Source organism: Delphinus delphis, chromosome 8 (genome assembly GCF_949987515.2).
Source record: "Delphinus delphis chromosome 8, mDelDel1.2, whole genome shotgun sequence".
Taxonomy (NCBI): Eukaryota; Metazoa; Chordata; class Mammalia; order Artiodactyla; family Delphinidae; genus Delphinus; species Delphinus delphis.
In genome coordinates, this window is record NC_082690.1 from 104,987,730 (window position 1) to 105,010,074 (window position 22,345).

Genomic DNA, 22,345 nt, shown 5'->3' on the forward strand with positions numbered 1-22,345 from the left:
GGTGAAGAGGGCTTGGAGACAGGGTAGCCTCTTTTAAGGAAGATGGAGGCTAGAGAAGGCTGCAGCAGAGGCAGCCGGCAGGGACTGATTTTAGAGTTCTGGACATTCAGAGGCCTTTAAGCTGTCCTAGACCCAAGGACATTACAATGACCTGATGACACCACACCGTAGGGTAGCAAAGTGATCCCAGAGAGCACAGAAGCCACCTGGCCACAGTGAGAGGGCAGGGTGAAAATGGCAACTAGGGCCTCCCAGCCCAGAGACGCAGCTCAAACATCTACATCAAACTATCTGGTCATTTTTTAAATAGGGAGACTGAAACCAGAAGGTCAGTCTTGGCCAAGCCTGGCCACTGCCTCACCAAAACCCAGGCTAAGGCCAGGGTAAGGACACCGGAGCTCAACCAACGGAGGAGGCCTGCACCCTGGTTCCGGTGTGGGTGGAGGGGCTGGCCCTGATTTCGAAACTCTCCTTCCTCTCCTGACACTGGCAGCAAAGTGCAGCCTCTGCAAAAGGGATGTACGCGATGGATGAAAGCAGCCACTCACGGTGAACAGCCCTCCAGAAGACCTAGAGCTAGCCAGGCCTGCTCCCCCACCCCCCCGTACCCCCATTCCTGACTCCAGTGCACCCCCCACCCCAGGGCAAGGTCCAGCCTGTGGTGTGCCGGCAGCATACACTGGCCCAGGTCCCTGAGAAAGGTGCTTCAGGCTAAGCTGGTCAGCACTTAGGGGCATCTCAGAGGTGATGGGGAGGCAAGCCCGCACCTCGCATCCCACCCGCACACACAGGCCTGGTCTGTAACCGCGGGGTCTGGGTAAGAACACGGGGTCACAGGCAAGGAACTGCCGGGGAAACGCGCGTACCCCAAGAGCCACCGGCCCGCGGCCCGCTGAGCACGCACGCGCACACTCGCGCTCACGTCCCGGGGACCCCGGCCCCGCCCCTCGCCGAACCGCCCAGTCTCCGGACTCCCTCCTTCCCCTTCCGGACCCGCCAGGATGGGTCTGCGCCGTGTCTGAGACGCCCCCTGCCGGGCGCTGGCGGAGCTGCATCCAGGCCCCGCCCTCCGGAACGCCCTCCGCAGACCCTTCCCGGCTGAGACCCGGGCTGAGACGCAGGTCCTGGCTTCTGCCCTGGCGCACGTGGCCACCAGGGCTGCTGGGCAGCACCCCTCGCCCGCCCCCGGCGAGTGCCGGCCGGGCTGAGGTTTCTGCGGCTGCGAAGCAAGGGCGCGCCAGGCCCGACGCCCCGCCCCGCCTCGGCGCAGCCCCGCCCGCCGAGCCCGCCGAACCCGCCCTCCCCTCTGCCTGCGCCGCCGCCGCTGCCGCCACTGCCGCGGGGGCGCGGGGGCTGCGGTGGGCACTGCTCCGGCTCGGCGCGGACGGGAGGCGAAGGGCCCGCGCCAGGCCCGAAGCCGAGGCGGAGCCGGGCCGCCCCCGCCGCGCCCGCCGGCCCGCCCGGGATGAGGCGCTGAGGCCCAGCATGGCAGGCCCGGGCCCCACCTTCCCGCTGCATCGGCTAGTCTGGGCGAACCGGCACCGCGAACTGGAGGCCGCGCTGCACAGCCGCCAGGTGAGGCCCATCGGGCGCCCGGGCCGTCCTCCTGGTCCCCCACCCAAATCTGTGGTCTGCATCGGGAGGCCGCCTGCCCGGCTCCCTCTTCCCGGCCCAGAAGAGAGGTCACCTGCCCCTCGAGCTTGGGCTTCTGACCTCGGCTCCCAGCGCTGGGCCTTGCCCTGTCGGTCTCCCCACTTCACACTGCATCCAGCCTCCGAACTCGCGCCGCACCACCCCTAAGCCAGTCTGAGAAAAGCAGCCCGGTCCTGGTCCCCAAGTCAGTCCAAACTCTTGACAATGGGCAGCTGCACCTCTACCAGACCAGGCCCTCCCCCCACCCCACCCCCACCCCTGCCCACCACCACCGGGCCCCCAGCTCTGTCCCTCGCAGAGGGCAGGAGAGGTGGGCAGGCCCTTCCCACCTACCCCCTCTCCTCCTTTGCCAGGACACTCAGGCCACCCTTTGCCATTTCCACCACCTGTGTGCTGTCCTTATTTCCTGCAGTGACTCCCAACCCTGTTCATCCCAGTGGCCTTCTTGCCTTGGCCTCTCCTTACTTGCCCTGTGCTGAGTGTCTCATCTCCCCCAGCACGACATCGAACAGGAAGACCCCCGGGGGCGCACCCCCCTGGAGCTGGCCGTGTCCCTGGGGAACCTGGAGTCCGTGAGAGTCCTCCTTCGACACAATGCCAACGTGGGCAAAGAGAGCTGCCAGGGCTGGGCAGGTACTGCAGAGGGCAAAGGGGCTCCCCTGAGGCTGGCAGCGGGGGGTGGTGGTGGTGGTGGTGTGTGGGAGTGAATGGCCAGGCCTGGAGCCATCTAGAGAGCTCCCCTCAGCAGCCCAGTGCCCCCAGTCCTGCAGGAGGCAGTCAGCACTGGGGACCCTGAGATGGTGCAGCTGGTACTTCAGTATCGGGACTACCAGAGGGCCACGCAGAGGCTGGCTGGCATTCCGGAATTGCTCAACAAACTCCGCCAGGTACAGCAGGACGTAGAGGTGTGGCCAGTAAGGGGGGTGTGGGGCGCCATGGAGGGGACCGTGACAGACTATGTGGGGTAACCCTGCCGGGCCTGGCCTTGGAAGGGCACCCAGCCTGTGCAGCATGCTTTCCTGACACTGTCAGTGAGGTCCCTCTCTCTTGACCCCAACCCAGGGTGATGTAGGAAAGAGAGGCAACTAGGCCCACGTGGATGAGGCTTTTCTCCCTTTGGAGAGAAAGCCTTTTGCCAGCATAGAGGGTCCTCTAGTGCTAGAAATCTCAACAGAGCTTTAGATCATGGGTCTCCTGGTTAATGCAGATTTACTGAAAGGCGGATTTCATCCAACTTAGCAGATGCGGCCTGGACTCCTGTCCACCATTCTCAAAGCACACAGTGGGTGGGTAGGGGGCCCCCACTGGGAGAGCACACTACCTTGTGCCCTCCACCCCGGGGGCAGGGCCCCAGGGGGTCACTATGCCCCCTTTGCAGATGAGGACTCTGGGATCCAGATGGGGCAGAAGCTCCGCCAGGGACCCCCAGTGGGCTAGTGGCCAGGTTGAGCCTGGCCCCAGGCTTGCAGATGCTTATAGCCTGATGACTTGCAGACCTTTCAGGCCCCACTTGGCCCACCCTTTACTGGGTGGGGTTTGGCTGGGTTGGGGGCAAAGCTGGACCACGGCGGCACATCACACCTCACTGAGGGAATTCCCTGGTTGGCACTCCGTGCTTTCACTGTGGGGGCTGGGTTTGATCCCTGGTTGGGGAAGGGCTGGGCTTCCAGAAGGGGGCCTGTGGACGAGGGGCTTCCCAGGCCCGCTGGGCCCTGCTGCAGGCAGGGCCCTGATCGGTGCTCTGGTCTATCTCAGGCCCCCGATTTCTATGTGGAGATGAAGTGGGAGTTCACCAGCTGGGGTGAGTGGGGACCTCTTGGCTCTCAGGGGCCTGGGCTGGGGCCGTTGGGAAAGAACCTTGGTGACCTCTGTGCCTCCTGCAGTGCCCCTCGTGTCCAAGATGTGCCCGAGTGACGTGTATCGCGTGTGGAAGCGGGGTGAGAACCTGCGGGTGGACACCAGCCTCCTGGGCTTTGAGCACATGACCTGGCAACGCGGCCGGAGGAGCTTCATCTTCAAGGGCCAGGGTGAGCTCTGGGGGGCTCCCTGCAGGCACGCAGCAGACCAGGGCCCCCAGGTTCTCCCGTGGCTTGTGAGGACAGTGCTGTCCTCTGTCTCTGTCTCCAGATGTGTAAATGGAGGTCGGGGTGGAGGGCGTCCAGAGGCTGAGGCCACACCCCGTGGCAGGAGGTGGCTGAGGGCACCACGATAGCCCTCTGGCCACTGTCTGGTCCTGGCACTTATTCGTCCCCCTCACACCCCCGCGCCGGCTGGCAGAGGCGGGAGCCTTGGTGATGGAAGTTGACCACGACCGGCAGTTGGTGCACACGGAGACACTGGGGCTCACGCTGCACGAGCCTGAAGCGCTGCTGGCCACCATGCGGCCCAGTGAGGAGCATGTGGCCAGTCGCCTCACCTCTCCCATCGTCTCCACCCACCTGGACACTCGCAATGTGGCCTTCGAGAGGTTAGTTGGGCCCTGGCCACACTGTGGGTAGTGCCCTCGAGCCTCTAGTTCAGGCTTCTGGGAGGCTGAGCCCCTCGCAGAGGCTGCTCGGGAGGGGGAGGGGGGTCCCTGCAGACCCGGTGTCTCTTCTGGACCACCTGCTGGTCCTGGGTCCTGTGGCACCTTCCACCTCCTGCACGCCTGTCTATACTGGCAGCTGTCTCCCTGGGAGGAGGCTGGGTCAGGGAGTCCCCAGTTTCCTGACTTCTGACCTCACGTGTTTCCCATAAAAACGAGGATTGAGGCTGCCGTGCAGGGCAGCTGTTTGCAGCAAGGTCGGCTTCTCAGCGGTGCAGCTGTGTCTGGGCCAGAGTCCTTTGTGGGTAGCCTAGGAGCCCACCCTTCCGGCAGGGTGTTATTTCTCTGACAACATGTGCCCCAGTTCCAATAACAGACTTCAGAAACACTTTTTTTCAAAAAACAGCTTTCTTGAGATATAATTTTGTATACTGTACCGTTCACCTATTTAAAGTATGCAGTTCAGTGGTTTTCAGTATCTTCACAGATACGTAACCGGTACCACCGTCCAATTTTAGAACATTTCCGTCACCTCAGAAAGAAACCCTGTACCCTTTAACAATCAACTCCCAATCAACTGCCTTTAACAATCAACAATCCCCTCCCCCCCAGCTAATCTACTTTCTATCTCTATAGGTTTTCCTGTTCTGGATTTTTATATGAATAGAATAATACAATATGTGTGGTCTTTTGTGACTGGCCTCTTTTGCTTAGCGTCATGTGTTCAAGGTTCAGCCAAGTTGTAGCGTGTAACTGCTACATTCCTTTTTATGGCCAGGTCCGCTGCACGACTATACCACATTTTGTTTATTCATTCGTCCATTGATGGACATAAGGATTATTTCCACCTTTTGACTGTTGACTATTTGACTATGAAGAATGCTGCTCTGAGCGTTAGTGTACAAGTTTTAGTGTGGACATACATTTTCTTTCTCTTGGGTATTTACTTGCGAGTGGAATTGCTAGGTCCTGTGGTGACATGTGGTAATTAAACACAGATGTTTAATTGTTTGAAGAGCTGCCAGACTATTTACCAAAGGGGCTGCAGCATTTTACATTCCAGTCAGCGGTATATAAGGGTTCTAATTTCTCCACATCTTCACCAACACTTACTGCTCATTATTTATTTATTTATTTTGGTGTTATAACCATCCTAGCAGGTGTGAAGTGGTATTCACTGTGGTTTTGATTTACATTTCCTTAATGACTAATGATGTTGAGCATCTTTTCATGTGCTTATTGGCCGTTTGTATATCTTCTTTGGAGAAGTGTCTATTCAGATCCTTTGCCCATTTTATCTTTTTCAAAAATTAATTAATTAATTTGGCTGCATTGGGTCTTTGTTGCCGCGCGCGGGCCCCCTCCAGCCGCGGCGGGCGGGGGCCACTCTTCACCGGGGTGCATGGGCTTCTCATTGCGGCGGCTTCTCTTGTTGCGGAGCACGGGCTCTAGGTGCACGCTGAGGGCCGTGGCCCGCAGGCCCAGTAGTCGTGGCCTGCAGGCCCAGTAGTCGCAGCTCGCTGGCTCCAGAGCGCGGGCTCAGTAGTTGTGGCGCACGGGATAAGCTGCTCCGCGGCATGTGGGATCCTCCCGGACCAGGGGTTGAACCCGTGTCCCCCACATTGGCAGGTGGATTCCCAACCACTGCGCCACCAGGGAAGTCCCCCTTTGCCCATTTTAAAAATTGGGTTATCTTTTATTATTGAGTTACAAGAGTTCTTTGTATGTTCTAGGTAGAAATCCCTTATCAGCTACATGATTTGCAAATATTTCCTCCCATTCTGTGGGTTGTCTTTTCACTTTCTTGATGGTGTCCTTTGAAGCACAAAAGTTTTTAGTTTTCATGAAGTCCACTTTATCTATTTTTCCTTTTGTTGCTCGTGCTTTTAGTGTCATATCTAACGATACTTTGCCAAATCCAAAGTCATGAAGATTTTCCCCTATGTTTTGTTCTGAAAGTTTTGTAGTTTTCTTACAGTTAGCTCTTTGATTTATTTTGAGTTAATATTTGTATATGGTGGGAGGTAAGGATTCAGCTTCATTCTTTTGCATGTGACTATCCACTTGTTCCAGCACCGTTTGTTAAAAAGACTGTTAATTCCCATTGAATTGTCTTGGCACCCTTGTGGAAAAATCAGTTGACCAGAGATGTATGGGTTTATTTCTAGACTCTCAGTTCTATTCCACTGGTCTGTATGACTCTCTTTGTGCACTGTCTTAATCACGTGTTGCTTTGTCGTAAGTTTTTGAAATTGGAAAGTATAAGTCTTCCGACTTTGTTCTTCTTTCTCAGGATTATTTTACGTATTCTGGGTGGGTCCCTTGAAATTGCATATGAATTCCAGATTCAGCTTGTCAATTTCTACAAAGAATTCAGGTGGGATTCTGATAGTGTTTGTGTTGAATCTGTAAAACAGTTTGGGGAGTGTTGCCATTTTAATAATGTTAAGTCTTCTGCCATGAACGTTGGATATTTTTCCGTTTTAGATCTTTAATTTTTTTTCAATGATGTTTTGTAGTTTTCAGAGTATAAGTTTTACACTTACAGTAAATACATTTATTCTAAGTATTTTATTCTTTTTGTTATAAATTGCATTGTTTTCTTGATTACATTTTTGAACTGTTCATTGCAAATCTATAAAAATACAATTGATTTTTATATATTGATCTTACATCCTGCAATCTTGTCAAACTCATTTTTTAGGTCTAATGGGTTTTTAGTGGATTCCTCATATTTCTTATATGTAAGACCGTGTCATCTGTTAATAGTTTTACTTCTTCCTTTCTAATCCGAATGCCTTTTATTTCCTTTTTTTTTGGTCTAAATGCTTTGTCTGGAACCTCCAGTAGAATGTTGAATAGGAGTGGCAGGAACAGACATCTTTATCTTGTTTCTGATAAAGAAACAAGGGGGAAAGCATTCAGTCTTTCATCATTAAGTGTGACATTAGTTGTGGGTATGCTTTATCAGGCCAAGGAAGTTGCCTTCTGTTCCTAGTTTGTTGAGTGTTTTTATTGTGAAAGGGTTTGGGTTTTGTCAAATGCCTTTTCTGTGTCTATCGATATGATCACGTGACTTTTATTTTTATTCTATTGATATGTGTTGCTATCAGTTAATTTTCAGATGTTGAACCAACCCCGTATCCCTGGGATAAATTTCACTTTGTCGTGGTGTATCATTCTTTTCATGTGTTGCTAGATTTGGTCGGCTACTATTTTGTGTCCATATTCCTAAGAGGTAATGGTTTATCGTTTTCTTGTCATGTCTTTGCCTGGTTTTAGTATCTGGACAATGCCTCATTGAATGAGTTAGGCAGTGTCACCTCCTTGTCTATTTTTTGCAAGAGTTTGTGAATAACTGGTATTAATTCTTCTTTAAAAGTTTGGTGGGATTCTTTGGTGAAGCCATCTGGGCCTGGGCTTTTCTTTGTGGGTACTTTTTGGTTTGTTTTTGTTTTTACTGCTTCAGTCCCATTACTTGTTACAAGTCTGTTAGATTATCTACTTCTTCTTGAGTTAGTATTGGTAGTTTATGTCTCTCTAGGGTTTGTTTACTTCATCTAAATTATCTGATTTGTTGGGGTACAATTGTTCATCATATTCTTTTATTTATAATCCTTTTTATTTCTGTAATGTCAGTAGTAATGCCCCCTCTTTCATTTCTGATTCTGGTAGTTTGAGTCTTCCTTCTTTGTCAATTCCATTGATCTTTTGAAAGAACCAGCTTTTGGTTGAATTGATTTTCTCTATTGTTTTTCTATTCTCCATTTCATTAATTTTCACTCTAATATTTATTATTGCCTTCCTTCTGCTTGCTGTGGGTTTACTTTGCTCTTTTCCCAGTGTCTTAATATGGAAGGTTAGCTTATTGATATAAGATCTTTCTTCTTTCTTAATATAGTTATTTACAGCTATAAGTTTCTTTCTCAGCATTGCTTTAGTTGTGTCCCATAAGTTTTGGTATGTTGTATCTTCGTTTCCATTCATCTCAAAGTATTTTCTGATTTTGCTTTTGATTTATTCTTTGATCCATTGGTTATTTAGGAGTATGTTGTTTACTCTTCCCATATTCATGAATTTCCCAAGTCATCTTTTTTCTGTTACTGATTCTGATTTCATTCAGTTTTTTTGTTGTTGTCTTTTTTTAATTTTTTTGCGGTACGCGGGCCTCTGACTGTTGTGGCCTCTCCTGTTGCGGAGCACAGGCTCCGGACGCGCAGGCTCAGCGGCCATGGCTCACGGGCCCAGCCGCTCTGTGGCATGTGGGATCCTCCTGGACTGGGGCACGAACCTGTGTCCCCTGCATCGGCAGGTGGACTCTCAACCACTGCGCCACCAGGGAAGCCCAGTTTTTTTTTTTTTTTAATTAAGGTTGCTTTCTTGTTGTTGTTGTTATTTATTTATTTTATTTATTTATTTTTAGCCACGTTGCCTCTTTGCTGCTGCGCTCGGGCCCTCTCTAATTGCGGTGAGCAGGGGCCGCTCTTCACTGCAGTGAGTGGGCTTCTCATTGTGGTGGCTTCTCTTGTTGCTGAGCACAGGCTCCAGGCGCGCAGGCCTCAGTAGTTGTGGCACGTGGGCTCAGTAGTTGTGGCTCGCGGGTCCAGATGGCTCTGCGGCACGTGGGATCCTCCCGGACCAGGGCTTGAACCTGTGTCCCCCGCAGTGGCAGGCGGATTCCCAACCACTGCGCCACCAGGGAAGCCCTCATTCAGTTGTGATTGGAGAACATTCTGTGTATGATTTCTGTCCTTTCAGTTGTATTGAGGTCTCTTTTATGGCCGAGCCCACGGTCTATCCTGAAGAATGTTTCACATGCCCTTGAGCAGAATATGTATTCTGTTGTTGGGTGGAGTGATCTAAGGATGTCTATCAAGTCTAGTTCGTAGCGTGTTCAAGTCTTCTGTTTCCTTGTTGATCTTCTGTCTGCTTGTTCTATCCATTATTGAAAGTGGGGTACTGAAATCTCCAACTATTATTGTTGAATCAGACATAGCTTTATTTTTAAATTTTTATTATGGAAAATTTCAAGCACATATGAAAGAAGAGAGACTAGTATGATGTTCTCATCACCCAACTTCAGCATTTATCAACATTTTGCCAATCTTTTTTTTAAATTTTTTTTTTGGCCACGCCGAACGGCTTGTGGGATCTTAGTTCCCCAACCAGGGATCGAACCCAGGCCCTCAGCAGTGAAACCGCTGAGTCCTAACCACTCGACCGCCAGGGAGTTCCCAACATTTTGCCCATCTTGTTGAATCTACCCTTCCTCACTTTTTTCCTGTTTTCTTTTTTCCCCAACTATTTTAAAGCACGTCCCAGATGTCGTATCATTTCAACAGTAAATGCTTCTGCGTGTGACTCTAACAGATAAGGATGTTTTTAAACCAAGCCCCAACGCCATTATCACACCTAGCAAAAATTAATAATTCCCCAGTACTTTCTAGTCCTCAGTCCTCTGTTCATTTGTCCCCAGCTGTCCAGGCAGCCTCCTCAAGGCCCCTGTGTGTTTCACAGCAGGAAGGCAAATTGGAGGGGGTCTTTGGAAGGGACGACTTTGGCCAGAGTTGGGGGGTGTGGGTCCTCATGAGCTCCTGTTTGGTCTGTTTCAGGAACAAATGTGGTATCTGGGGCTGGCGGTCTGAGAAGATGGAAACCGTTAGCGGCTACGAGGCCAAGGCAGGAGAGGCTAGTGGTGGGAGCTGGGGTAGGAGACGAGGCCCAGGAAATCTGCCCCTTCTCCACATCCACCCTGTGTGGAGGGAGACCCAGCAGCCCGTGGGCTCCGGATGCCCTGTGTGGCCATGGGAACAGTGGGGCCCGAGTGCCCAGCCCCTGCTGAGCACGCAGGGATTACCCACAGCACGGGCCCCTACCCGGATCACCGAGATGAAGCCAGGAGCATTTTACCCTCATTAGTGACTTCCCGGGGTTCAGACCCCACCCCCTCCACTGTGGGGAGTGAGATCCTATCTGTCCCTGGGGACAGGAGGACTTGGGTCCTGTGCTGGTGAGGCTGAGTGTGGGCAGCAGGCTCTGAGCCCCCAGCTCCCCCTGTGTCCCCCCTGCTCCCCAGGTATACAGCGCCACCAATGTGGAGCTGGTGACACGCACACGCACGGAGCACCTCTCCGATCAGGACAAGTCGAGGAGCAAAGGTAAACCCAGGTGCGCCTGCCTGCTGCCCAGTCACACCGTACGGGGTGGTCACCCTGATCTGGGGTCAGGGCCAGAGTATCTGGGACCAGCTGGAAGGCTTCCCCGTTCCCGTCTGCTCCGCCTTCCACCACAGGGGAGGCTCCCAGGGTGGAGGCTAGGTGTGGGCAGTCTGGGGGCAGTGGCCCCAGGTCCCCTCATGGGCTCCACCCCTTCTCCTTAGGGGGGAAGACTCCATTCCAGTCCTTCCTTGGGATGGCCCAGCAGCACTCCTCCCACAATGGGGTGAGCCGGGACTGGGGGCCGGGGGCTGGGGGCCGACTGGCAGGGCCCACTGAGCGGGGCCGGGCTGGCGCCTCCCCAGCGCTAAGCCTGGTCCCGGGGCCACCCAGGCTCCTGTGCAGCAGGCAGCCAGCCCCACAAACCCCACCGCCATTTCCCCCGACGAGTACTTTGACCCCAACTTCAGCCTGGAGTCGAGGAACATCGGCCGCCCCATTGAGATGTCCAGCAAAGTACAGAGGTGAGGTCTGGGGGCTGGCGGGGGGCTTCCCTCTGGGACAGGGGACCCTGCCTGGTGCCCCCGAGCCCTTGCAGACCCTGTCACACACAGGGCCCCCTGGAGTGGGGGACTCACTCACCCAGCTGGCTGCCTTCTCGACTCACTCCCTGGGGGCCGGGCCAGGTCTGCTTTAGCCATGGTCCTTGGCACCCAGCTCGGGGCTTGGCTCAGAGGACTGGTCGCTCTTCTTGGTGAACGAATGAATGGGCAGCACCACCCATGTATGGTTTTCCGTTCAACTGAACGAGCACCTGCTGGGGGCCAGCTTGTGGCAGACAGGAAGGGCACGCGGCTCTAACACCTCCTGGCTTCGTGGCCCAAGGAATCACCTTCCCCTCTGAGAGTCTGTCCTCCCCCTCAGTAAAACGAGAACAGTTGCCTTTGGCCACCTGCTCACAAAGGTGCTGTGAGGCTCTGATGAGCCGTGACTTCTAGTGCGTCTGGTGGGCCCAGCACTGTGCCAGGAACCTCACGTGGACTCCCTCAGCCACGCAGCAGCGGGGCTGGGATGCGACCCCAGCAGTGCGGTCCCGAACTGTCGGGCTGTGCGGGACCCCAGAGTACGGTGAAGTGCGACGTGCTGGCTGGCTGTGGGCCGAGGAGGAGGGCAGGGCTGTGGACGAGGCGGGACTGAAGCCAGGAGCTCAGCCCTGCCCTCCTCGTCCAGGAGAGCTGAGCTGGCACAGAGCGCCCGGGGCCCAGCCTGAGCCCAGGGCCGGGGGGCAGCTCAGGCTGTAGGGCCAGAAGGACATGAGCTCCTGGGGGAGGCAGGCAGGAGCAGCTGAGCAGAGAAGAGGGTCCCCCAGGCCAGGTGGAGAGCAGTAGAGGCAGATGTCCAGAGTAGGTGCGCCTTAGCAGAGGGGCCACCAGAGTTTCCTTGACCCACGTCCTGCGGTTGGCCGGGCAGGTTCAAGGCAACACTGTGGCTGAGCGAGGAGCACCCGCTCTCCCTGGGTGACCAGGTGATGCCCATCATCGACCTGATGGCCATCAGCAACGCTCACTTTGCCAAGCTGCGGGACTTCATCACCCTGCGCCTCCCGCCCGGCTTCCCGGTCAAGATTGGTGAGAGGGTGGGCCGGGCAGCAGGAGGGCCCCCGGAGTGGGGTGGGCACGGGCTGCAGGGCTGGCTCAGGCTCGACATCTCCTCACAGAGATCCCCCTTTTCCACGTGCTCAACGCCCGCATCACCTTCAGCAACCTGTGTGGCTGTGACGAGCCCCTGAGCTCGGTGTGGGTGCCGGCGCCCGGCTCTGCCATCGCAGCTTCAGGTACCGCCGTGGGCGGGCGCGGGGCCGTGAGGTTCGCTGGTCTCTGTGCACCAGGGGCTGAGCACGACCCCTCTGCTGCACCCAGCGAGCCCCTTCCCCTGTGAGGTGGACCCCGCCGTGTTTGAGGTGCCCGACGGGTACAGCGTGCTGGGCGCAGAGCGCAGCGAGCCCCTTCGCGACGAGGACGACGACCTGCTGCAGTTTGCCATCCAGCAGAGCCTGCTGGAGGCGGGCACGGAGGCGGAGCAGGTGGGGTGCGGGCAGGAGCTGGGCCCCGGGCGTGGGCAGGGGTGGCAGAGGTGACAGCTCCGGGCTCTGGCTGCTGCAGGTGACTGTCTGGGAAGCCCTGACCAACACCCGGCCTGGTGCCCACCTTCCCCAGGTCACGGCTTACGAGGAGCAGCTTCAGCTGGAGCGGTGAGGCCCTCCGGGACCTGCCAGGTCCATGTCTCAGCCCCGCCCTGCCTCGAGGACCCTGCCGGCTGGGGGGGTTCTTGGCTGGTGGGGTCAAGTAGCAGGGAGGTGCTGGCCCCAGGACCCCACACCCTCTTTGAGGCCACCCTCCATCTTCCGTGCTGCCCACCAGCGAGGGCGGCACGAGGGATGGGGAGACAGGGCCCGGCCTTGTCTCTTGTCTCCGGTCCTCGGGTCCCAGCCTCCCTGTCCTTATCTTCGGCCTCTGCAGCCATGTCCCAGCCCTCGGCCTCCTCCCCAGCCTTAGCGCTCACGGGTCTGCTCTCCCCTCTCATGCCTCGCCTGGAAGGGCCCTCCAGGAAAGCCTGCAGATGTCCACAGAGCCTGAGGGTCCGGGGGCCCCTCTCAGGGCGCCCCCGAGCTTTGAGGAGCAGCTTCGCCTGGCCCTGGAGCTGTCTGCGCGGGAGCAGGCGGAGTGGGAGCGGCGGGGGCGGCGGGAGGAGGAGGACCTACAGCGGACCCTACAGCGCTCGCTCACGGAGCTCTGAGCCCCGCCCTCAGGAGGGCTGCCCGGGGCTGCACCGCCCCCTACTTTTGTAACTTATTTATTTATAGACACTCTGCTGCTGCTGGGCTTGGGGCCTGGAGCCCTGCGGCTGGGCGTGCATTGGAGACTGAGATGGAAATAAAGAGACCCTCAGCAGCAGGCTTGCTCCGCTCATTGGGGGGGCTGGGGGGGGAGTGCTGGGGGGCACCGAGGGGAGACACTGTGGGCAATGGCCTTAGACTTGGGTTTGAATCCTGACCGTGGTCCCCTTAGCCCCTCTGAGCCTCAGTGTCCTCAGCTGTAAATGAGACCGCCTCCCACCCCCAGGGCTTCTGGGAGGGTAAAATGAGCCGACAGGTGTCAGGTGCCCTAGTAGGTGCTCCCTGAACGTCAGTTCCCCCGAGCCCTATCCCACCTACTGGAGACCCCGGTTCTTCCGGCCACACAGCCAGGCTTTCCGGGAACCCACCCCTGCTTGTGTCAGGGACGGGGAGAGGCTGGTTCTCCGGACTCTGCCGGGTCAGAGGAGGCCCTGCGCCCCAGGCCTGCGTTCCTGACCTGACTCCGGCAGGTTCTACTGCAGTGACATTAGACAAGTCACTTCCCTCTGCCGCCGCTGTGAACCTGCTCAGCCCTGCCCTGCTCACCTCCGAGGTGGCCCTGAGGACCTGCTGTGAGCCTCAGGGGTTAGTTCTAAACCCACCCTGATATCCCCTGAAGCTTCGAGTGTCTCTCAGTGATTCATGCTGAGTGGAAGCGCCAGGGCCAACCGGCGAGGAGAAAGAAGTTTGGGGTGCTCCCCACTTAAGACCCACGGGTTCTGGTTCTCTCCAAGACCCGGGTCCTCAGTCCTTCCTCCCTAGGTCCCATCTCTGCTGCTAGCAGAACGGTTGAGGCCCAGAGCACAGCTCAGGTGACCTAACTGGGCGGAGCAGGGAGGACAGGGGCAGGGGCGCCTCCTGTGAGGAGGGACCGAACCCTGAACCCAACGTAGGCTGCCCCTTCCCGCCGCCGTTGCCGGGCTCCGCACCTGCGCCCCGCCCCCAACGTGTTTCGGGGGGCGGGGACGAGGCGGACCGAACCTGTGGAGACACGAAGGGAGGGGCGGTGGCCACTGTTTGCGGGCTCCTCAGGTCAGGCTGGACGGGTGTCTGGCCCTTTAAGGTCCGCCCTCGAGGAGGTGCCAGGCCCTGGTGGCTCCGGACTCTCCTTCCTGGTCCTGCGGGGCAGGGACTGTCCGTGGGGCTGCGGGAGGGTGCTGTGCCCCTGCCGGCCCAGGTGCCCCCGGTCTGGTCCCATGGCCCTGGTCACAGTAAGCCGCTCGCCCCCGGCCGGCGGCCACTCCACGCCTGTGGGGCCCACGGTGAGTCTGGCTCTGCTGTGGTCCTGCCCACGCAGCTGGCTGCCAGTTGGGCCTGGGGGAGTGTTTGCTGTCCACGGGCAGCCTCCCCTGAAGCCTGGGGGTGTGCGGAGGGGGACTTCAAGTCTCAGGCTGTGGGGGGGAGGGGTTGGGGGGGAATCTTGAGGCAATCAGGAACTCGGACCAAGGCGAGATCCGGAGCCGTGACCGCCTGCGGAGGCCCTACCCCGCTCTGGGCCCAGACAGGGGCCAAAGCCTCAGGCGCTCCAGCCGCGACCGCCCGCACCCCTCCCCCCCCCCGCCCCGCCCCCTTACCTCCGGCCGGTGGACCGGAACCTGGGCCCGGGCTCCCCCAGTGCCTCCACGTGGAGAGTGGACTGCAGCGCCAAGGGGACCTGACCCCCTTTCTGGTTCCATTCCCCACTGCGGGGAGGGGCGGTGTGCGCGGAGGGGGCGCGATCCCTCCACCATCCACCACAGCAGCCCTGAGACAGGGGAGAGGAGAATCCTTCCCTGCCTCTTCACTCTACTCTGGGGGCTGCTTTCTCAGCAGGACCAGGTGTCCCAGCGCAGAAGCCGGCTCCAGCGAAGGTGAGCACCTCTTCCCAACACACGCACCTCTGTCCAGCCGCCAGCCTTGGCCACAGCCATCCTGGAGGACTTGCAGCCAAAGCCCACTACGTACTATGTGGGGCAGTGTTGCCAGTAGGCACAGCTGGTGGGCACAGCTGGCTGCCTTTGCTTTCATCTTCCCCCTGGTCAGTTGGAGCTCCTTCACCCACTGTCCTGGACCTGGCTGTGGCCAGTGGTCACGAGCCAGTGGGCAGCATGTGACGGCAGGGCCTGAGGACTCCTGAGTCCCCACCAGGTTCACAGTATCTACTGAGTTAGGCAGGTGGGATGGAAAAGGAAGCAGCCTCCACCCCTCCTCAGACAAGAACAGGTGGGCTGGAGGCTTGAGAGCCCCCAAGGCAGTGCTTCCCAAAGTGCTGGGGCAGCATTACCTGGGAACTGTTTAGAAATGCACATTCTCAGGCCTCCACTCCAGGTCCACTGAGTCTCTGGGGATGGGGTCCAGCACGTTTTAACAAGCCCTCCAGGTGATTCTGACACACCCCTGTCCTAAGAGCTATGATGGGCCATCATGGTTTCCCTGCTCCCCTGCCAGGCAGAGCTTTGCAGTACTCGGCGGGGCTGTCCTGGGACTGCAGGATGGAGGTGATGATGGAGATGCAGCCAAGGCCAGCTCTGAGCCAGTGGAGGACCCCCCCGGGGAGGAGCAGCCCCACGGGGACCAGACAGACGACGGGCATGGGCCCCAGAGTCTCAGGAAGCAGGAACAGAGTCAGCACCTGCGCCTCATGGTGGGGCTGCTAAGGCCACAAGACGACATCCGCCTGGTGAGGGCCCCGTCCAGAGCCCTCTGGCCGTCTGAAAGGGGAGAGAGCCACTCCCCAGGTGGGAGGAGAGGGTGGAATGGGGCCAGTGTGTGTGTGTTTGGGGAGCAGTGGTGTGAGAGCAGGGGGCCCCCTGGGGAGCGTAGCGGTTACCCAAACCCCGATGACTCTGCTGTTTCGGCTAGAGTTGTCTTAACAGGGCGATCCGGCCATGTCTTCGGGTCTCTGGAGAGCTGGGAAAGGATGGGGAGGTTTGTCCGATGTGAGCCTGTAGGGTCAGATTAGGTCCAAGAGCTGGGAATTACCCAGAGGCGGGTTTCTGTTCAACCAGCACAAGACCTTCCTTACTATGTGAGTTGCCCACAAATAAACTGGTGCTCAGGGGGGCCTGCTGAGCACCCACCGTGGGCTCATGTGCTGGAGGGGCCCATGCGGGAATGGGACACAGGCGGGAAAGTGAGGACCAGTTCCCAGATGCCTGTGGAACAATCTCACTGCAGCAATGGGAAAAACAAGATGCAGTCAGTTTTTTGTAAGGCAGAATTAATTCCACAGAAGCACCATCCTTTATTGTGAAACTGTGTTCTTAATAGTTCTTTGGTGAAAAACATTCCTTGAATCAAATTATGGTAATGGCAAGTGGAAAGGTGTTTCTTAAACCTCCTTCCTAGGCAGAAAAAAAAAAGGGCAATCTGTCATGCCCATTCTCCCCTTTTGTTCACACACACCCTCTCTGAGAAGAATCTTTCTAAACATTTTATTGGACCATGAGATCCCAAAGTTGGGAACCACTAGATTGTAACCACTGATCTGGTATCTGGGAAGACAGGGATGGGTGCGGAGGGAGCAGGTGGCAGGTCTGTTCTAGACCCGGCTGTGTGTCAGGTAGGGGTGGGGGGAGCAGGGTCCTCTGGGTCACTGTGACCCTGGGCTGTTCCCTTCCCATCTTCCCCAGGCAGCCCAGCTGGAGGCGGCCCGGCCCGCCAGGCTCCGCTACCTGCTGGTAGTTTCCACAAGAGAACGTCTGAGCCAGGATGAGACAGTCCTTCTGGGCGTGGATTTCCCTGATAGCAGGTGGGAGCAGGGAGAGGAAGGGAGGAGGGCAAGGAAGGGAGGTGCTGGGTGACAACAGCTTTCCCTCTGTCCCTGCCAGCTCCCCCAGCTGCACCCTAGGCCTGGTCTTGCCTCTCTGGAGTGACACCCAGGTGTACCTAGATGGAGACGGGTAAGAGGTGGCAACTGGAGGGAAGGGAAAGGAGAGGGGCCAGAGGGTGGAATAACTAAGTGTGATGTATGGGGGGGGTGTGCAGGGGTGTGGTGGGTACTGGGGAGCAACTGCAGAACTCTAGGCTGGGCCTACTCTCAGCTCCACTTGAGATTCACCGTGTGATCCTGGGCAAGTCACCTAACTGCTCTGGGCCTCAGCTGCCCCATATCTGGCAACAGGGCTTATTTTGAAGTTTAGATGATGTGTATATATTTTGAGGACCAGCCTTAGGTGGCTAGTGGGTAGGCCTCTCAGGCGGCCCTGTCCCAGAGCCAGGAGCTGGGTTCCACCCCCACCTGATCTCCCACAGGGGCTTCAGTGTGACATCTGGTGGGCAGAGTCGAATCTTCAAGCCAGTCTGCATCCAGACCATGTGGTAAGGGGCTGGGTCTTGAAGATGGCTCAGGGTCTGGGTAGGGGCAGCAGGGAGGACAGCGTGACCCAGCCTCTCCTCTGTCCCAGGGCCACACTCCAGGTGTTGCACCAGGCATGTGAGGCGGCTCTAGGCAGTGGTCTTGTGCCAGGGGGCAGTGCCCTCGCCTGGGCCAGCCACTACCAGGACAGACTGAGCTCTGACCAGAGCTGCCTCAACGAGTGGATGGTCATGGCTGACCTGGAGTCTCTGCGGCCTCCCAGCATCGAGCCCGGCCGGTCAGTACAGGGAGGGGAGGAGAGGGGGCTGTGCCACGGCAGAGCGGGGAAGGGGCCCCTGGACTGATGGGCTCGGTTCCCAGGCCCTCAGGACAGGAGCAGATGGAGCAGGCGATCCGGGCTGAGCTGTGGGAGGTGTTGGACTCCAGTGACCTGGAGAGCATCACTTCCAAAGAGGTGGGCAGGGTGCCGGGGACCAGGGCGGGAGCGGGGTCCTGGTTGTGGGGGCCTCCGGCTGGGCCCCAGAGTGGCCCTCTCCTTGGAGCCTCCCACTTTAGCTTTCCTGCTGTCTAAGCTGTTCCCACGTGCCTGGCCTCAGCTTCTCTGCCTTGATGGGACAGAGTATTGTCCTCAAAGGCCCTTCCCTCCCCCAGGGAAGGCTGGGGCATCGGGAGCCTCACAATGCACCCCCAGCCTCTCCTCACCCTCCTGCCTGCAGATCCGCCAGGCCCTGGAGCTGCGCCTGGGATGCCCTCTCCAACAATACCGCGACTTCATCGACAACCAGATGCTGCTCCTCATGGCCCAGCAAGACCGGGCGTCCCGCATCTTCCCCCACCTCTACCTGGTGAGCTGCAGGCTGAGGGCTGGGAGGTGGGGCTTGCTGCAGCTGGGGGAGAGGGCCAGTGACGCCCTCTCCGTGCTCACAGGGCTCAGAGTGGAACGCAGCGAACCTGGAGGAGCTGCAGAGAAACAGGTAGGGTTTCGAGTCCTCCCAGGACTGCCCGCCCTCTGTCCTCCCCCGTGGGGAAACCTGGCCAGAAACCCCCAGAACCCTCTCAGCAGCAGCTAGCTCTGCTTCCAGCTCCGCCCCTGGGGCCGTTCCCCTCATATGGGCTCAGGTGGGGACAGGGGAATAAGCTACCCTGCTGGTCTGCTGGCAGCTCCCTGGCCCCCTCTTAACCTCCCCCAGCTGTAAAGCGGAAAAGCGCCTCTTCGCCTGACCACGTCTCTGGGAGAAGGGAGAGCCCCTCTCCCGTAGGAGACCTGGCTGCCCGCTCCCAACGGCTCCTGTCACTTGTCCACCATGGGCTTTCGGGAAACCTGCTGTGACCCTTGTCATCCAGCTGCTGCAGATCCACCCCATCTCAGCTGAACTCCGAAGCCCTGCTCTAACTGACTTCTGACGATAACAGAAGGGCGCATGTTGCAGGCCGCCCAGCAGCTACCTGGAAGTGGGGTGGGGACGGGCCAGGGGGGACAGTACTCAAGCCCAGTGGGGTGAACCGATTTGCTCAAGGTCACCGTCATCTCCTCCTCCCACCACAACTGTGCCGCCCCCACCGGACCCTCAGAACCAGAAAACTAACACCCAGGTCCGCCGGCTCCGCTGGCCAACGGGCCTGGTGCCCGTGGCCACGTCAGCCTGGCCTTGTGCCCCGTGCTGCAGGGTGAGCCACATCTTGAACATGGCCCGCGAGATTGACAACTTCTACCCCGAGCGCTTCACCTACCACAACGTGCGCCTCTGGGATGAGGAGTCGGCCCAGCTGCTGCCCCACTGGAAGGAGACGCACCGCTTTGTGGAGGCTGCAAGGTCGGGCCGTCCCACCCCTCCGCCCGCCCCATCCCAGCTTCCTGCCGTCCGGGGCCCATGCCCTCCTCCTGCCTGCTCTGCCCTCAGCTTTTCTGGCCCTCAGGGTCCTTAACCTCCTTTCCCCTCTGCTCTGGGAGGTGAGCCCACCACCTACCTACCTGCCTTTCCCCGACACTGACAGCATGGCAAGGGGGCGGGGGAGAGGGAGGGGAAGCTGACCCGGTTGGGCCTCCACAGAGCGCAGGGCACCCGGGTGCTGGTCCACTGCAAGATGGGCGTCAGCCGCTCGGCCGCCACAGTGATCGCCTACGCCATGAAGCAGTACGGCTGGAGCCTGGAGCAGGCTCTGCGCCACGTGCAGGAGCTACGGCCCATCGCCCGCCCCAACCCCGGCTTTCTGCGCCAGCTGCAGACCTACCAGGGCATCCTGACTGCTAGGTACGGAGTGGGGGACAAGGGGAAGGGGGTGGGTGGGGGTGGGTGCTGGAGGTTGTGGCTGGGTCACTGGAAGCTGACTCAGGGCCACCCCCTCGCAGCCGGCAGAGCCATGTCTGGGAGCAGAAAGTGGGTGGGGCCTCCCCAGAGGAGCCCCTGGCCCCCGAGGTCTCTACACCGTTCCCACCTCTTCAGCCAGAACCCGGGGGCAGTGGGGAGCTGAATGTGGTGGGGTTGGAGGAGAGCCAGGCAGCCCCAAAAGAAGAGCCTGGGTCACGGCCCCGTATCAACCTCCGCGGGGTTATGAGGTCCATCAGCCTCCTGGAGCCATCCTCAGAGCTGGAAAGCACCTCAGGGGACGGTGACCTGCCAGAGGTGAGGCTGGGGCTAAGGAAGCAGCCCAGGTTGAGGCAGAGGGGGGGCCAAAATGAGGAGGGGGCAGGTGGCTGGAGGATGGAGAAAGTCCAGGAGTGGGGCTCGGCTTGGCCCTGAGCGGGGGGCGCCTGAGCAGGGGGACCACACCCTGGGCAGCTCCTTTTCATCCCCTCAGAGTAGCTGAGGAGAACCGATGAGGACAGGCGAGCGCTGCCTTCCACGGGAGCTAGAGAGCAGTCACGGGACAGGGCCATCTGGTGGGCTCCATGGCCAAACCAGCCCTAGGCTGGCGGCTGCAGGCAGCTCTCAGCCTGACGCAAGGACTTGCTACCTAAGCGGCAGGGCTGCCCAGCCTTGGAAGGAGCATCCTCCCCAGGCCAGGAGCTGCACAACCAACTGTTGACCCCAGATGGGTGTAGATAAGATGATCTCAGCACCCCCTCCCCAATCGGAAGGGCAACCCATCGAAGGATGGCGTGCAGAGGGGTCATCGCACTCACACAACTGAAGTGCTGGCTGAGTAGCTAAGCAGCCTCTCTGTGCTAAGCGCTGCAGGGCACAAGTGTAAGACCTGGCCCTTGCCGTAGGAAATCAGGCCCCCATGTGACTTGAGTCCAAGGTCGCTGACCCGGAGGGAGAGCTCACCTCACAGAGGACGGGAACATTTGGGAAAGGCACTGGGTGTGGAAGGCTGGAGGGAGGAACAGATGGTTGATGGGTGGGTGTGTGTGTTCCTAAAGGCAGGGTGTCCTCACTCAGCACCCAGCCCAGGGCCCGGCACCCGGAAGATGTTTCCCTTGTGGCTCATGGGACTGACTGTACAAAGCAGTGGGGGGCAAGAGGAGGACGCGGCGGGCGCAGGGGAGCTAAGGAGGGCTTCTGGGGGCCAGACAGGTGAGGGCTGAGGAGCAGTGGCAGTAGGGCTGGGGCGCTGCCTTCCCTTCTCTGACCTGTGAGTACCTGTAGTAGCTTTTTCGGTATTCACTCAACAGATGCTCTGCATCTACCCTTTTCTAGGCTCTGTGCTCTGTGCCCCTGCCTTGGAACGACTTCGCCGTGATCTTCTTTATACTCTCATCCTTCCAGGTTTTCTCTCCAGAGGAGTTTTCAGATGAAGACCCTCCACAGCCCTTCCCTCAGCTCTCAAGCGCCAAGGGAGGCCACCAGGCCCGCAAGGGGCCTTGGCCTGCCCTGAAGTCCCGCCAGTCTGTGGTTGCCCTCAACAGCGCCGCCCTGGTGGCCAGCCGGACCCGGGCCTTCCAGGAGCAGCGGAAGGCTGGCTGTCCGTCCACACCCAGGCACCAGAAGGTGGTGAGGCAGCCCAGCGTGGATGACAGTGGCGAGGAGGGCGAGGTGTGAGCCCACACACATTCCCATGCCCCCCTAGACACAAACAGAGGTGCCAGGACACAGCTCCTGGGATGAGCACCCCTCACTCCTGTCGGCCTGTCCACGTTCCTCTTAGCTCCTCCCCAGGAGGCCCCAGACTCCCGTCACTACAGCCTCAGCACCTACAGCCTTAAGTCTCAGACCCATGTCCACCTGTCCAAGGGCTCAAGATTTCCTCCACATTTGGGGATGTCGTAGAGAGACTGAAGGTGCCTTTGCGGGCAACAGTACCCTAGCTTCATTCTCACCTGCTGCCTGAAACACACACTTGCAGCCATGGAATAAAAAACAGAGTTTCTCAGTGCAGAAAGGCTAATGCTCCCTCCCTGCCCTACTCCTGTCTGCCTCATCCCCCCGACCCCATTTCACTCCTGGGGCTCTGCAGAGAACCAGTGGCCCCCAAAGGCCGAGAGTAACCTCAGTCCCCAAACGTGGGAGTTTCTGAGGAGTGGGGAGCCAGAGCCCTCTGATGGGGCTGGCCGGTCAGCCTCCCTCACACCCCCCATAAGCAGCCTGAGTCTTCTGCTGCTGCCCCCAGCACCCTCCACCTGCACTGCACTGGAGCACAGGGCACTACGCCAAAGAGTCTTCTTTCTCAGCTTCATGGCCTCTGGCCAGTTTTTCATAGTCTTAATAGTGTCTGGCTTTGTACTTAGAAAGAAAAAACATTTTCATATTGTTTTCAATTTTATGATAAAGCTTGTCGGTCCACTCTTTCTCTGGTTGCACAAGGAGTGTGGCCTCTCCTTACCCCTTCCAGTCTCTTCATAGTTCCCAGGTTATCTTGCGACAGGCCCGATTGGGGAG

General features: G+C 58.1%; 2 protein-coding genes across 13 annotated transcripts; both read left to right on the plus strand.

The window, feature by feature from the left end:
* Positions 1-1,292: 1,292 nt before the first annotated feature.
* On the plus strand, positions 1,293-13,286 carry ANKRD13D (ankyrin repeat domain 13D). Of its 8 annotated transcripts, none has more exons than XM_060019369.1 (16): positions 1,293-1,575; positions 2,151-2,286; positions 2,416-2,540; positions 3,409-3,454; positions 3,537-3,680; positions 3,931-4,120; positions 6,471-6,554; positions 9,790-9,865; positions 10,254-10,335; positions 10,557-10,618; positions 10,726-10,856; positions 11,803-11,960; positions 12,050-12,166; positions 12,252-12,415; positions 12,495-12,583; positions 12,852-13,286. In XM_060019369.1, the coding sequence occupies exons 1-16, from the start codon at positions 1,486-1,488 to the stop codon at positions 13,126-13,128; spliced, it is 1,971 nt and encodes a 656-aa protein (XP_059875352.1). In that variant the 5' UTR covers positions 1,293-1,485; the 3' UTR covers positions 13,129-13,286. The 8 variants fall into 8 exon arrangements, with proteins under 8 accessions (XP_059875352.1, XP_059875356.1, XP_059875355.1 ...); XM_060019373.1 differs by having other exon boundaries at positions 12,930-13,286; XM_060019372.1 differs by having other exon boundaries at positions 12,549-12,583.
* A 502-nt stretch (positions 13,287-13,788) lies between these two features.
* SSH3 (slingshot protein phosphatase 3) lies at positions 13,789-22,345 on the plus strand. 5 transcript variants are annotated; one of them, XM_060019381.1, is made up of 14 exons: positions 13,789-13,813; positions 15,038-15,078; positions 15,656-15,887; positions 16,840-16,958; positions 17,038-17,109; positions 17,462-17,527; positions 17,614-17,802; positions 17,886-17,979; positions 18,242-18,370; positions 18,453-18,499; positions 19,193-19,339; positions 19,577-19,777; positions 19,876-20,149; positions 21,236-22,342. In XM_060019381.1, exons 3-14 carry the CDS (start codon positions 15,849-15,851, stop codon positions 21,506-21,508), a joined length of 1,650 nt encoding a protein of 549 aa, XP_059875364.1. In that variant the 5' UTR covers positions 13,789-13,813; positions 15,038-15,078; positions 15,656-15,848; the 3' UTR covers positions 21,509-22,342. The 5 variants fall into 5 exon arrangements, with proteins under 5 accessions (XP_059875364.1, XP_059875366.1, XP_059875362.1 ...); XM_060019383.1 differs by lacking the exon at positions 13,789-13,813 and adding an exon at positions 14,353-14,490 and having other exon boundaries at positions 15,660-15,887; positions 21,236-22,345; XM_060019379.1 differs by lacking the exon at positions 13,789-13,813 and adding an exon at positions 14,353-14,490 and having other exon boundaries at positions 15,041-15,078; positions 21,236-22,345.